General features: G+C 51.4%; 5 protein-coding genes across 5 annotated transcripts; 2 read left to right on the top strand and 3 right to left on the bottom strand.

Annotated features, from left to right (window-relative positions):
* Nucleotides 1–273: 273 nt before the first annotated feature.
* Nucleotides 274–1,764, bottom strand: M438DRAFT_82013 (uncharacterized protein). The gene is made up of 2 exons (XM_029910344.1): nt 1,483–1,764; nt 274–1,419 (listed from the first exon to the last, which is right to left on the bottom strand). The coding sequence occupies exons 1-2, from the start codon at nt 1,529–1,531 to the stop codon at nt 677–679; spliced, it is 792 nt and encodes a 263-aa protein (XP_029764548.1). The 5' UTR covers nt 1,532–1,764; the 3' UTR covers nt 274–676.
* A 301-nt stretch (nt 1,765–2,065) lies between these two features.
* Nucleotides 2,066–4,565, top strand: M438DRAFT_351643 (uncharacterized protein; the record flags this gene model as incomplete). The annotated part of the gene is made up of 2 exons (XM_029906733.1): nt 2,066–2,344; nt 2,397–4,565. 2 exons carry the CDS (start codon nt 2,066–2,068, stop codon nt 4,563–4,565), a joined length of 2,448 nt encoding a protein of 815 aa, XP_029764549.1.
* Nucleotides 4,566–5,309: 744 nt separating this feature from the next.
* Nucleotides 5,310–7,277, bottom strand: M438DRAFT_341966 (platelet-activating factor acetylhydrolase IB alpha subunit). Its single transcript, XM_029904637.1, has 3 exons — nt 6,979–7,277; nt 6,764–6,929; nt 5,310–6,704 (listed from the first exon to the last, which is right to left on the bottom strand). The coding sequence occupies exons 1-3, from the start codon at nt 7,014–7,016 to the stop codon at nt 5,541–5,543; spliced, it is 1,368 nt and encodes a 455-aa protein (XP_029764550.1). The 5' UTR covers nt 7,017–7,277; the 3' UTR covers nt 5,310–5,540.
* A 262-nt stretch (nt 7,278–7,539) lies between these two features.
* On the top strand, nt 7,540–10,459 carry M438DRAFT_264798 (ARM repeat-containing protein; the record flags this gene model as incomplete). The annotated part of the gene is made up of 3 exons (XM_029899971.1): nt 7,540–7,805; nt 7,867–10,366; nt 10,427–10,459. 3 exons carry the CDS (start codon nt 7,540–7,542, stop codon nt 10,457–10,459), a joined length of 2,799 nt encoding a protein of 932 aa, XP_029764551.1.
* A 2,372-nt stretch (nt 10,460–12,831) lies between these two features.
* M438DRAFT_237433 (uncharacterized protein) lies at nt 12,832–13,242 on the bottom strand (the record flags this gene model as incomplete). The annotated part of the gene is made up of 1 exon (XM_029899482.1): nt 12,832–13,242. A coding segment is annotated over one exon (411 nt), but the record flags the coding sequence as incomplete, so codon positions are not given.
* Nucleotides 13,243–15,244: the final 2,002 nt, after the last annotated feature.

The following is a 15,244-nucleotide window of genomic DNA, read 5'->3' on the forward strand; positions in this document are numbered from 1 at the left end:
TTCATGAGCGAAACTACCGAGATGTACTTGTGTCAGATCAGGCCGTAGGCTGCTCGATTTGTATGTCCAGGCGGCTTGAGAACAAAGGAATATTTGTACGAGTTTGAAACACGCAAGAATGACTGACTATGGTCAATGGTGGCTCTGTGGTAGTTCAAATGGCATGTATCGACCCCGGATAAATGCCCGTTGGAATTGCGGAGTGAGTGCGGAGAAGGAAAGCTTGACGCGGCAGGCCTGAGTTCAGCCAGGAGGGTTCTTTTCAGGGCCAGGATTGTTGTTGACAGCGGGTGCAGACTTGGATGGAAAAATCGAGGACACACTTGACAATGAAGACAAGTTGACGGGACACGACGTGATGTGCGCCCCCATCACGCGCCTGCCCGCTCGACAGCATCGCCAAGCAAGCCGCCTTGAGTCTTGTAGATCCTAATGGCAGGCGTAGGCGATCACGTGGAGAGAGCTATGCATCCTTCTGAAACAGTGACTTTCTAGTTCAATGCTGATGAACTGATGCGTACGTACCGTCGCCGGATGAATTGTATAAAAGCCATGCCTATGCATTCCCGACGCCTGAACCCGTGTAAACCTGCCTGCCCGCCTATGCGCCTTGGACCCGCTGGATGCTGCTGTGTATAAAAGTCAAACCATACGCTTACTTAACGATTCTCAGGCTTCAAGCATTCTTGCTGTAATACTCAGCATGCTGCTTCTCTTGCTCGTCGTTGAGAGTGCTTCCGGTTGGCGTCTTCTTCAGTCCGGCCCAGAAAGCCTCTCTTTCACGCAGCAAGTCATTGCACCATGCCTTGACCTCGGGCAATTCAATCTTCTGAGCGACCCATGAGAACTCGCCAAGGTCGATGCGGCCCTCATGAGAACGCTCGTACTCCATCATCTGGAGCAGGAGCTCAATCTTGTCCACGTCATGAACGAATTTGCTTTCGAGTGTTTGACTGTCCTCATATTCCTGCCACACTGCACGCATCTCCTGGCCCGACAAACCACCGCCGACCTTGCCAAGCAAATCGGAGCATATGTAGTCCATAGTGTCTGCCTCTCTTCTGTTCTTCTCCGACTTCGGAACGCCGTCAACAGGGGTGATGTCGCCAACAAGGGCTTCGGCCATGTCGTGAATGAGAGCCATTCTGGTGCAACGGGGCACATCCAGGCGAGAGGAGAGAGAAGGCGGGCAGAGCATGGTGATGATGGACATGCGGTACATGTGGTCGGAGATAGATTCGCCGTGGTTGATACCGAATCTGCGCCAGCCCTCGCGCTTGGTAGTCTTCAGACGTTCAAGAAGGTGGAAGAAAGGGACGGGTGAAGACGAGTGCTTCTCGAGAGGGGCAAGGGTTGAGAGGACAGTGTCGGGCGTCCATTGCGATGCTTGGCTTGTTGTCAAGAGGCCAGAGGTAGGCTCTGCGCAGCAGGTCAGTAACATGAGCTTTCAGAAAATTGCATGTGACAATAGAGTGAGCATACTGGGCGACGAGTTGGTTTGAACCGCGTCTTCAACAACGCTGGGTGCCATTTCCGTGTCTGGGGATGCTTCTTCGTCGCGTGATGGCCTGGTGATTTTTGACGTGTAGTGATATACTGATGATTGGGCGTAAGGATTGCTAGGTAGGAATTTACTCTCAGGTATCTAGAAGATATGCAATCATTTGACCGCGGCGTTTGGCGCGCCTAAACGCTAAAGTCGTTTTGATCCACGCGGCGAAAGCCGGCCACCAAGAGTTGCCATACACCTGGTAATGCCACCCATACCACCCGCGAGACAGAACAAGAGCAGAGAAGCATTACGGCAGCGTTCCAATCGTTAGAAGGCTCGAGTAGGAAACCATACAGACTGTGGCTAGTCGCTTGAAGTTGATAAAGGGCGAGATAGACGTGAAGTGTTTACTCTTCTGCAGTGGTTCCGGGCGTCGTTACCCCTTGACCGATGTTTACTCAGGCCTTTGTTGATTGGTGCTTCTTGACTTCTCAACTCGAACGGATTCAAGCATCGTGCATACTTGATGATTCACTACTAACCAGCACTACGGAGAAACCATAAACGACTGGCATGTCCCGACCCGAATCAGTGGCTGGATCCGCCTCTACTCCCAGCCATGCACCTAGACCGCCAGCTCCAAAATCACGATCCATGTCACCTTCCAACATTTCGCTTTTTGTATCAAATCTGAAACTTCTAAATCTTGATCAACGACAAGACTGGCCCGATATCACCGTGCGCACTTTTGATACGAAAGATGCACTTCAGAATCAGAAGAAGCGAGTGGCATGCGTTGAATGGTCTCTTTATCGACTGTTCGAGATCTGGGATAGGGAGACTACCCGCGATGTAAGTCAAGATTTATTGTCTCGTCAAGTTACTTTGTGTTTATGTGAGACAGAAATTGCAACCGTTCTTTCCACCTTTGGAACCAATCCAATCTTTGAATCTGCGAGCCGCACTGTTTCGGTGTCTTAATGACCTGAAGAAGAACGATGTTCTGGGCAGGGAAGCCACTCTTCGTAAGACCATGCTGGATGACTGCAAGGGTGACAAGTTCGAAGAAGTTCTGCTCTTGTTTTCTGCTGCTGTTGTTAGGAAACAAGTAGTTTCAACTCGCCGCAAACAGCAGGCTTCAATCGGCAAGAATCTTGCTGTTGCGAGGAACCTGGACAAGCGCGAGTTGAATACAGTTGGCCCCCTTTCCCTTGCCTACCGTGCGTCTCTGACGAAGACTTTGCAACATCGAGTAAATCTGGACCACACACTCAACAATTTCCGCACATCACTCTACGAGAAGACTAACGAGTACCACGAGCGTCACCTTACACTCCTCGAAACGCAAGATGCGACAAAGGAAAATCTCTCGCCGGAGACAGAGAAGTCTATCAGACGCGAACTTCGACAGAACTGGGTTGGCGGTATAGAGGGCTGCGACGCATTGCTGGCAGGAGCCAAACTCGCTTCCTCAGACGCCTATATGGACTCCAACTTCGAAGATCTGTGGCAACACTTTAGACAGGGTACAACTCCTGAGGTGTCTCCAGAAGGTGTTTCTTTGCTCGAGACTCTTCAATACCGTGTAGCTGAGCAGAACGATCGTTTGCGCCTCTGGAGAGCATACAAAGATGTTTTTGAAGACACCAACACACCCGTGAGATCTGTTCAAGCTTCTAGTGTGCCCGATACTCAGGATCGTACGGCTGCAGCTCATGGCTTGGACATCTTCAGAAAACATAAGAGCATCCGTGTGGCACAGACACCTTCTGAGCCCGAAGAATCTCGCATGTTGGCCTCGGAAGTGGATTATGATCGTGTCGTCCAAGACATGAGACAAAGCCTCTCCGACGTCGGCAAGAAGAAGCGAAGCCAGAACAACGGATCTTCATACCACGCAGCACCAAATCTCGATGATAGAACTCGCCGTACGAGCAACATGCCGAGACAGGTACCTGTCCCAGTGTTCCTTGCTGGATCTAAAGAGCCTCAGGAGGACTTCTTCTCGCCGCTCAAACGACCGTTGCTTGTATCGACGAACTCGACTCCCACCACCGTGCGAGATGAACCACAAAAGTCATATCCATTCTTGTCTCGAACTCACAGTCAACCTGTAAACACGCCTCAGACAGTGAGGAGTGAATACATTCCAACCACTGGTCAAACCATGGAAAGTCCATATGGCTCTGTTCTGAGGCAGCCAAGGTTCACAGAGAACAGCCCTAGTGTGCAGAAACTGGAGCAAAGACGTTTTGAAGCATACAAATCAGAATCGCAGGATGATGATGCAGCAACTCCTAGGAATGGATACACTTCTCCGGGCGCAGCAGAAACCAACACAGCATTCCCTGAGCACCCGAGTCCTGCTGCAGACCCTGTCGCATCTCTCGAAGACAAAATCGATCGCATCGATCTAACAGAACCACAAGGACAATCTTCGCCATTGGACTTACCAGACTTCTCACCACCTCAGCTCTCAAGTCCCCCGGCGCCAATCTCTAGACAACAGAGTCCACAAGAGCGTCCCAATCTGTCCGAACGTGCCCGCATGTCCATGGCCTCCTTCCACAGCAGCGAAAACAGCCTTCCTCTGCCGCTGCCTACCCCCGACTCCCTAGATGTAGGAACAGAGACGGAAACAGACACAACATCATCCCGCCGCACCTCCCTCGCCGACCGCGCTCTAGCCTCCATGACCCTAGCCACCAACAACGCTCCTCCCCAACGCCGCACAACCACAGCCAAACCCCGCCCCCGCTCCTCCTTCTTCCCCTCCACCACCGCCGCACAATTCTCCACTCCCATCAAGAGCGGCAGAACATCCTTGGGCGGCACAAGAGATACCACACCTAGAGATAAGTTATTCGAGCAAGATGCAGAGTATGCTAGTGTGTTCAAGTCTAGACCCAAGATTGCAATGAGTCCTGGGTTGAGTCCGCAGTTGGATGAGGACATGGATGATATCGAGGGAGAAGCTGAAGATTTCAGTTTTGAAGATGGAGGTGCTGAGGATGGGGGTGAGGAGAGTATGGTTGGGTTGCAGAGTTCGCCGTTGGGAAAGTTTGGAATGTAGATTTTTAGGGAGGTGAAGATGATGGAGGAATTGAAAATTTTGTTGTACGAGATGAGCAATCTTGGTATGAGATGTATGTTAAGCGTCAATTCGGATGTAATCACTAGAGCAGGCACAAAGGTAGACTTATTCAATTAGTACGTCATCGCCTACGTGTGTTGACCGCTGGTCTGGATTGCAGTATTGCTGACTGAATGCGCAAGTCTGGCGAAGTGATATCCGACCACTTGATCTGACAATACCTCAACAACCACCTTTCCAACCCATCCAAATCCTCTCCTATCCATATTTTGAGGCATAAAGAATGTACTCATGGTATTTTTATAAGAGCAAGGTATGTCGTTATCGAGCAACACTGTTGTCGATGCTGAAATTGCTTGTTAGGGGTATGACCCTGGCCCCACAGTACCACGATATCCGAGATGCAGAAAACGTGATTTCTTGTTTTGCACCTTTTTGCGGTAATGACCTTTCTCAGATGTAGGGGAGATAAAAAAGCATCCATTGATGTGGTCCAGATGCGTCGATCTGATGAAATGTCTTCCCAGACCATAGCCAAACAGATGTTTCTTGTTCAAATCCACATATAACTCGTGGCATGCGGACTTTTCTAGAAAACTCAAAGATACATACCAAAGAAGTACTGTGCTCAAGGACAGTGGTGAAAATATTCAGGACAGCTTCTTGTAATTTGAAGAATAAATATCTATGCTTTACTTTCTTTTTCCCCCCCGAAAAGAAGACGCCGGCCTCCCTAGAGAAAGGGTATGAACGAAGAAGAAGAGGAACAGAGGAGAATGCAGGTGGTGTCAAGGGCTAAGCGACAAAGATACGCCTTGATCCATGCAGCCATAAAGGAAAATGCCATGTACAGGAGGGAAACGCCCGTGACTCCTGTCGCCCGCCATAGTGCAAAGAGACAACGCCAACCGGTCCATGAAGCCCAGACGCTAGGAGAGAAACAGATATGAGAGACTATGCAGCAAAGACTCGGACGTTGAGATCAACACTGCCAGTGGCGATGACACAGCGAATGCTGACTTTGGCGGCTTCGTCTGGTTTCGAAGATCCGTTGGCAGCATCCGCGTTAGCGGCCGCATCCTTGATGACACCGGGTGCCCATCGCATACTGCTGACAAAGTGACCGTGTGCGTCCTCGATAGTCTTGACGCACTTGCCTTCTTGTGACAGATCCCAGCAGCGTATCGTTTTGTCATCGGCGCAACTGAGAAGATATTTGCCGCCTGGGTGGAACAACAGAGCGCGCACCCAGTTGTCGTGGCCGACGAGAGTCTTGATCAATGTTCCCCGAGCGTCCCACAGCTTGATGAGCTTGTCACGGCCAGCAGTCGCGACAAACTCAGCCGAGCTAGTGGCTGGCGGAGCTTTCTTTAGACCGGCCATCGAGGCCAAGTGAGGATATGCGGCTGCAGGAGCAAACGTGCAGCATTCGATGACATGTTCGTGGCCGACAAAGGTGACTTTGGCATCGCCAGATTGAGTATCCCATAGACGAGCAGTCTGATCATTTCCGACGGAGAGAAGCCATCGGCCATCGAAGCTTGGAGCGACGTCGCGTACCCAGTCAGCATGGCCGCGGATAGTCTTGACACAATATCCAGTAGTAACGTCCCAGATCCTGATGGTCTTGTCTCTACTAGCACTTGCCAAGAGGTTTCCGCTCGAAGGAGCACCAGCGGCGCCAGACGGGATGAAGCGTACAGCCGACACACTATGGTCGTGGCCGGGAAGAGTGCGGATATTTTTGTATTCGTCACTGGGATCCCACAGCTTGATGGTCAGATCGGAACTACAGCTGGCCAGAAGCGTGCCTCCGCGCGGACCACCATAATCTATGTCGAGGACACCCTTGGTGTGACCCTTGATTGTACGTTCGAGCTCGCCGAGCTCCCAATCCCAGATTTTGATTGTGGCATCTTCCGAACCTGAGGCCAGAGATGAGAAGACGGGATGGAAGGCGACACATGTGACGGGTTGGCGATGAGATTGGAGAGTATGACGGGCGGGGGATCGTGGCAGCCATGCGGCAGGGTCCTGATTGCGACGCGACAATGAGGTGGGAGTGGCGGTATCGAGTTCTGTTTGGAGGGTGGTATTGCGCGATTCAAGGTCCATTATCTGTTGGAGCATGAGCGCGTCGTCCAAACAAGTCGCGGTAGACGGGCATTGAGTCTCACCTTCTTTTGCAAGCGGACGACACTGGTCCACTTCTTCTCCAGCAGGCCTTCATATTTCTTTCGCGTAGCATCATCGAACGAGTCGCCGATGTTGACCTCTTCACGGAGGGTTTGGGCAGTGTTTGTCAAGCCGGCGGCGGTAAGGTAGGCAATCAGTGACTTGTGGCTATCAGCACATCAGCCAACAGCTTTCGTAAGAATCGGGAGAGACCAACAGTTCTTCAGCCTGTCGCTGAGTCAAGAGATTTGTCATTGTGGTGGTTGCGCATAACAACTCTGGCAAGCAAGAGCTGGCTGTTGTTACCAGTGGTGGGGCTCACTGAGCAGGAAGCTGCGATGGACGCCGGCGGTGAGGGGGTTAAGAACAACCAGAAAGGGGAAATTACAGGTTTCGGATATGACTTGGATGGAGAAACGAGACAATAGGGAGCACTCAGGGCAAACGATTGGAGGGTGAATGGGTAGTCGAGTCTTGATGGAGAATAGCACTTGTCAACTTGTCGCATGCTGCCCGATGCCGTCAGACGGGAATTTGGCTTTGGGCTTTTGTGTTTGTTGTTGTTGTCAGGCCATCACTACTTTGCGACCGCAATATACATGACGATACTACCACAATTCGTCCACGCTCACAGCGACTGATTCAACTTGATTGAGAAAAGACAGTGCATCCCTGTTTGCCGTCACTTCTCACACCTCGCATCCCGCATTCCGATCATCATTATTCTCCCTCTGGACTGACTACCGACTGGACTTGAACACATCGAAATACCGCCAACATGGCTGAAGAGCAAGAGGATTTCAGCAAGCTGCCATTGCCAGACCGCTTCGTACACAAGAACTGGAAAGTGCGCAAGGAAGGTTACGAAGCCGCGACAAAAGAATTCAAGACTGCACAACCAAGCGACCCCCTCGTCAAGGACTTCGTTGCGGACTCCAACATCTGGAAGGGAGCTGTCGCCGATTCAAACGTTGCCGCCCAAGCTGAAGGTCTTAATGCGCTGAACGCTTTCCTCGAAATCGCTGGCAAACCTGGCTGCACTCGGTGCGCTATCCTTTGCTACTACCCCTCCAATTCAGGCACCTGGCTAATACTCTCTCCTTAGCACGCGCACATCCACAATCCAGCCTATCGTCGAGAAGGGTGTAACAGGTCGTCCCGCCGCGAAAGCCGCTGCCATCGAGGCTCTCCTTCTTTATGTCGAACTCGACATCGCCGACCCCGTCATCGAAGAGCTCATCCCCCTACTATCCGCAAAAACACCCAAGATCATCGTCGCTGCCCTCCAGTCTCTGACTGCCATCTATCACGCATACGGTTGCAAGACAGTCGAGCCTAAACCCATTATCAAGCTACTGCCGAAGGTTTACGGCCATGCAGACAAGAACGTGCGCGCCGAAGCACAAAACCTCACAGTCGAACTCTACCGATGGCTGAAGGAAGCTATGAAGCCCCTCTTCTGGGGTGAGCTCAAGCCTGTCCAACAGACGGACCTAGACAAGCTGTTTGAGAAGGTCAAGGACGACAAGCCGACACAAGAGAGACTGCTCAGATCTCAACAAGCTGCACAAGAGGCTGCCGAGGAGGCAGGCGAGGCCCCGGCCGAAGAAGTCGAAGAGGAGGAAGACGCTGCGATTGACCTGGAACCGGAATTCGAGGCTGTCGATGTAATGGCAAAGGTGCCAGCAGACTTCAGCGAACGCCTCAACTCGTCCAAGTGGAAGGACCGCAAAGAGGCCCTCGAAGAGCTTTTCACCGCTGCCAACCAGCCTGCCATCCAAGAAGGTCCATTCGACGATGTCATGCGTGGTCTCGCAAAGAGTATGAAGGATGCCAACGTGGCTTGCGTTACTGCTGCTGCAAACTGCGTCGAAGTGCTCGCCAAAGGTCTAAAGAAGAGCTTCTCGAGATACCGTTCCACCATCATGTCGCCCATGCTCGAGCGTCTCAAGGAGAAGAAGCAGTCCGTTACTGACGCTCTTGCTGCCGCTTGCGACGCCGTTGTCTCTGCTACCGGCCTTACTGACAATCTCGAGGAGATGCTTGAAGCCTTCAAGCACAAGACTCCTCAGGTTAAGCTTGAGTCTGCCCGTGTCCTCGTGCGCTGTTTGAAGAACCTCAGAGAAGTTCCTCCACCTGCTGAGCTCAAGACCATGTCTGATGCAGCAAAATCTCTTCTCGCCGACTCTCAGGCACCACCGAGAGAAGCAGCTGCTGAGATTCTGGGTACATTGTGGAAAATTATGACCGACCGCAATATGCTTCCTCATCTCGACGGTATCGACGACATCAAGAAGAACAAGATCAAGGAGTATTGTGATAATGCAGAGGTCAAGGTCAAGTGGAAGCCCAAGGCTGCTCCTCCACCAAAGCCCGCTGCTGCTCCGGCAAAGAAGGCTGCTCCAGGAAGACGTCCTGCGCCTGGAGTAAAGAAGGCTGCTCCAGCACCCGTCAGACCTGCTACACCAGAAGAGCCCCCAGCCGCTGCACCACTAGCAGCCCGCCCGACAAGCAGACCTGGAGCCAAGCCTGGTCTCAAGTCAGGTCTTGCGGCTCCTGGATCGAAGATGAGAAAGCCTGGTGTCGCTCCACCAGCTGCTTCTCCCAGAAGAGTTCCTTCGGAAGATGTGGAGATGTTGGACGACCCGCCAACTCCCGCTCCCGCACCGCGCTCAGGGCTTGCAGCACCTCGTAGTCTAGCAGCCAGACCGCTAGGCAAGCCCACTAACTCCTTCAACCAGAGCACAAACGAGCCTCCTCAAGAATACGCTCCACCTCCCCAGGCCGCTCCGTCAGTCTTGAGCTTGGCAGAAAGGTCGGAACTCTCGGATCTACGGTCAGAAGCCGAATACCTCCGTTCTCAAAATAGCGAACTGAGAACGGACAAGATGAGGCTCAATAGCCAGATTCACGAGCTCCAAAACCAAAACGCACAGCTTATTGAGGATCACACTCGTGACGTACTGGGCATCAAGGCGAAGGAGACTCAACTAGTACGCGCTCGCAGCGATGCTGAAGCTGCCGAAGAACGCGCAGCTGGTCTCGCTCGCGAAGTCGACAGACTGAAGCGTGAAGTGGCTCGTCTTGGACGTCTTGAACGCGATAACAACCAGGACGCACATATGCAAAACAACAACTATTCCGAAAACAACGGCGCCAATGGAATGAGACACTACGACACAGAGATGGGCGGCATGGGCCCGCCTCGACCTCAATTCGGCCGCCCAGGCGGTGGCATGTCATACTCATCACAATCACGAGAGCCCAGTGGCGAGAACAAGGGACACTTCGAGACAGCAGGCGGGATTGAGCGCATCACAAGCCCCGTTAGTGGTTTCAGAAGTTCAAACGCGCCATCGATGGACCACTCCAGCAGCGGCCGCGCTAGTCCCGCGATTTCTGGCCTACAACGCAGCACCAGTGGTAGCAGACCTGGAAGCAACTTGGAACAGAGCCATAGTGCAGGTCTGGGCGCAGACTCTGGTATGCAAAGATCGTCGATGTCGAGGACACAAAGCGGTGAAGGTGCTACTGGTGGTGTGGAGAGTTGGAGGCGTGCGGCTGAGGTGACACAAAACCTGAAGGCCAGAATCGAAATGATGAAGGTAAATATTGCCCAAACACCCCGACCACAGAAACAAGACGCTGACCTTCTTCTCTCTCAGGCCAAACAGCAAAGCCTCCAACGCAACCACTAAGGAAGGGATGAACGAATGCTGTACGAATAAGAGCATGGAAAGGAGTATGGCAGGATAGCGCCTTTTTCGCTTCTTCTTCTTTTTTCCTTCTTCGATACCTATGACTTTTTTTTCTTGTCTCCAGTGAAAGGTGCACTTTGGAGTTCTTGTTGTTGCTTTAGAATTTGGTGGTCCTAAGGATCTGGGCGAATCATCAAATCGTCTCTTCACACTTCCTCTTGAGTGTTCCTTCCGCCTATGAGATACGATCTCATCATACTCTCATATCAAAATGTTCCAAGGTTGACCGCCAGACTTTCGTGATCTGCCCTCCTGGGTGTCGATGGCTGAAGTGCTCGCCGAGCGTCATCGGCGTCGCATTACTCTATAAATGAAGCAAGCACCACGGTCTTTTCGCATACTCGCTCCTTCCGAGATCATTCTCATTTCTCTCTGCTTGAGGGATCACGCGCTTTCAAACAGGCTGACGTGAAAACTGTGCAATGCCTTTGTTGATCAGCATCATACGCTCACACTCTGTATCAGGCCAGAACGCAATCGATATAGCAATCTCGAATAAGCCATGCCCACCCATACCGCCATCACGCATAAGAGCCTCCTAGTGAATCCTTCCCAAGTCAAGCAATTCTTTCAATATTCACGTGCCTGATCAAGCAATAGTTCGACCACCGCTTGGCAGAGCAGAAAAACAGAGTTTACGGATAACTTATACTTGGAAAGGTACATTGTTACAGTTATACAAACCTCGAGTACTCTACAAGTACTTTGATACATCCCCAAATGTCCGATGCGTGCATCCGGATTTCTTGATGCTTTGGCTTTTCTGCTTTCGCGCCGAACGCTGCATGTACTGTACTGTACAAGAAGTGTCCGATAAGTCTTGTGTTTTTGTGTTACTTTTGAGTACGAAGATAGCATTTCTGTACCTTTTTGTCAGGAACCGTGTAGCACACCATGCTGAGTCGTGTTTTATCCTCACCCGTTGCCCTCGTGCCCTGAATTCCGAGTTTCATGGATATCGGCACGAGGATAAACAGGGCAAGAGAAGAGAGTGCTTACAGGCTATTCGTGTCGGTCAAAGTGGGACCTGGCAGTAGTTTGGAGCTTGTTGAGGTTTGAACGTCGTGTCCTGGATTTGGTGCATCGCAGCAAACAATACCCGAATGCGCATTGCACTTCCAGTATTGGATAAAAAGAAGATGGAAATTGAAGATCGATGATAAAGAAATAATTTCCTGACCTGCAGCGATAGACTGTCTAGAATAGCAGAAGCCGGTCGATATAACATCCCATCTCCCAAAGGTACCCCGTGTTGACCTTGGTGCACAACATGAACCTCCAGACAAAAAGAAAGAAAATGATAACGCAGTGAGATAAAAAACAAGGTTACAGATAAATTTACTTCATCTGACCGCCCTTTGCTGTACAAGCAACAGCAGACTTGGAAGGTGTGCTGGTGATGGAAATAGTAACAGTGGGCGACGAAGTCACGGTCTTGACGGTGGTGGTCAGGACGGTCATAACGGTCTTTGTGGTAGTCGACTGCTTGAGGGTAGTGGTGACGACGGCGAGAGTGGTCTTGCCGCTCTTGACGGTTACCACGGGAGGTGTGAATGTGGAAGTGGAAGTTGCGACAGCTAGGATAGATGTTAACTTTTGGCTTGCCCAAGATGCAAGAAAAGCAAAACTTACCAGTAGAAGTGATGGTGGTGGCGATGTCGGTCGAAACGGAGGTAGAGGTAATGTAGAGGGACTATCAGAAAGATCAGTAAACAAATCAAGGTCGAGTGGGAATAGAAAGAAAAAGCTTACAGTGTTGGTCTCGGTCAAAGTGGTAGTGGCAACATCGGGAGCACGTCTCTGCAGCTTGTTCGCAGCCTCTCTTCTAGCCTTGCGCTCGGCAATTCTGGCTTCACGCTCAAGAGGTACAGAGCGATCGAACAGACCACGGCGGATCTTGACGGCAGCAGAAGCCGAAGGAGTAGCGGCAGCAGTAGATGAAGCAGAGTCATCGGTCGACAGAGCAGCAGCAGTGATCAATGTAGGAGTAATTGTGCAAGTGGGATCGGGGTACTTTTGAGTTGTGGGGATCGAGCAAGTAGCAGTGATGGTCTTGGTGGTCAAGATGGGGACGGCAGTGTAGGCAGTCTTCTTCAAGGTTGCCGTCTTGGTTGTGACCACTGTTGACTTGGCAGGTGTAATAGTCACGGTGGGCGACTTGGAGCATATTAGTTTGACGATATCAACTTGAAGATAGAAGATAGACTTACCTTGGTCACAGAGGCCACTGTGGTCGTCACAGCAGGCAATGTGGTAGTCGAAATGATTGTTGATGTCTCAGTGACGAGGACAAGAGGTGTCGTTGTTGAGTAGATGGTGACGGTAGGTGTGTATGTAGTGGTTGAAGGCAAGCCAACGTTGAGATAGAAATCACGTTCGTAGGCAATGGGATCAGCATCTCCGTTGTTGGAGATGATCAGAACCGACCAGTCACCAGACCAAAGTTGGTTCTTGTCCATGGGGCATGTTGACAGCTGGGTGGTGTCGTCAGGCTGGAGAGGAGTATCCGTGCATTGATGTTCATCTCCATTTGGATCAACGAGGAGGTTATTTGCAACATCATTGTCACAGCCTTCAAAGAGAGAAGCGAAGGTGAAGGCGTCGGTCGAGCTGATGTTTTGGAAGTAGTTTCCACCGTTCTGGAAGTCGATACCATATGAGACACAAGTTTGTGCGAGCGAACGTGAGCTCAGAAGAGCAGCGGCCAAGAAGCCACCGAGTCTGAATGTAGACATTTTGAATAGCGAAGGAAGAAGTAATACGAGAGTTAGATGCAACGATGGAAGAACCCAGGTCGGGGGGACACGTCTATTAATCTAAACTCATCCTCTGTTTACACAAACTAAGACGGAGTTGCCGCGACCTACCTGGAGCATGGTAAGATCTCGCTTGCCATGCCAGCTGGTCGAAGACTAACCACAAAGCCCGACGACGGTCTCCGTATCACGCTATGGTTCCTGACTTCTTTAGGCAAAGGTGGAGGAAGCACGTTCGGATCGATATTCTTGGATCCTGACATGGGTCGAGCACCGAGTCCCGAGCGCGGTTCGCTAAGCGCGATATAGATGAGACCCATATTGGTCTGGACATTGGGCTTGACAAGCCGCATAAACCGAATGCAGCTTGATTCCCGAGGAATGAAGACCAGAATCGATATCTCGACTCGAGCTGATGGGGTTGATGCCATGATTGTTGGTAGCTTACGCGTGTCTATTGGAAAGCGGCATCGCACAATGATCAATTGTGGTGGAGATGCTTTTCCGGAAGACGAGCCTTGCATGGCGGAAGAAGATGGAAGTTTGGTCTACGGGCCCTGGCATCCGTAACCGCCTGTGTTGACTGCTCGAGAGCACCAACCACGAGGCCAAAATCCATTTCAGGATGCTAAATTGCCTTTCGTATGCGGTGAAGCGATCTTCAGGGTTTCCGCATGTCTCAGCATGCTCGATGACATGACAGCGTTCGCCAAAGGGAAATTCGTTGGCATTCGATATTGGTGCATATCAGGGCTCGGGACAGCGAACGTTGGTTTGACGTGTGTAGAAGCCGGACTTCATGCGGGGACTCCGGACCTTGGAAATCGAGATCTCAATGGCGCGTGCAACACGGACCTTTTTCGCGGTGCGGCTCTGCAAACAAAGCTTTGGTATGTGGCCTAAATCGGATGGGTAGCACAGGACCGATGTCCAGCTGCACTACGAGGCCTCATGGATGTTGGGTCAGGACGAGCGAGCCAGCCCTACCTCGTCGTGCCGGACCCGGAAGAGTCCAGGATTAGCTGTTCCACATACTAATGAGCTGAGATCCAAGAATGGGTGGAGCTAGAAGTGTAAGAAGAGAGAAAGGAGAATTATCTGCATCGTGGTGCATGATGAGGATGTTTATAGGGAGTCCAGCTATAAGCATACCTCATGAACCGAGATTAGGATCCTCATGAGCAGATTAGAGAGAGATCTACACCTACACCAGAAAGCTAGAAGGCGCGAGTGCCTCCATCAGATAGTGCAAGTTAGCTCTCGTATCTGAATCGCGGATGAAAGCCAGCACAGATGCAAGATGCAAGCCACACGAACTCCGAGAACCTGTGGCAAACTCTCTTCAGCCTTGAAGCCATAAAGCCACGAGCTTTTGTGAGGCGTCTAAGATGTCCGATATCCACAAGTCGAGCCGGTGAGTAGTGTCTAGGGCGCGCATTGCTGCAAGTGACGGCAAACATATCCACAGCGTGTCGTCGTCAAGAGCTCGAGAGGTGGGCCGCGCACGGGTTTTCGCATCTTGCCAAGGGAATCCCCGCATGATTGAAGCTCGGACCACGGACCCACGAGCATGCCACGATTTGTGACGTTGCTCTAACTTGTCCTGCGGAGGTCGTGGTCGAGGTCGAGAAAAGCTGGAACAGTGCGAATAATCAAAATGTCAGCCGAGAAAGCACCCATGGATGAGAAGGATCTCCGCATATCTGAGCTATTGGCACCCTACCCAGTAAAGAATGTATGGCCTTACGAAGGCATGCTGACAGGTACTGGCACTCAGTCGCTATTTACGGCAAGTATAGTGAGGTACAAAGGGAGATGCAGTGCACCTACGGACAACGGGCTATTTAGGTATGTGCTGGTGTAATACACGATATAGGAACAGGCGCTGCCGTCTTTACTGATGCTGTCGGAATTGCTGCTCAGAATACCACCTTGTGTGTTTCAAGCTACCGTGATCGAGAGTAATATG

This window comes from Aureobasidium pullulans (genome assembly GCF_000721785.1).
Source record: "Aureobasidium pullulans EXF-150 unplaced genomic scaffold scaffold_2, whole genome shotgun sequence".
Lineage (NCBI taxonomy): Eukaryota > Fungi > Ascomycota > Dothideomycetes > Dothideales > Saccotheciaceae > Aureobasidium > Aureobasidium pullulans.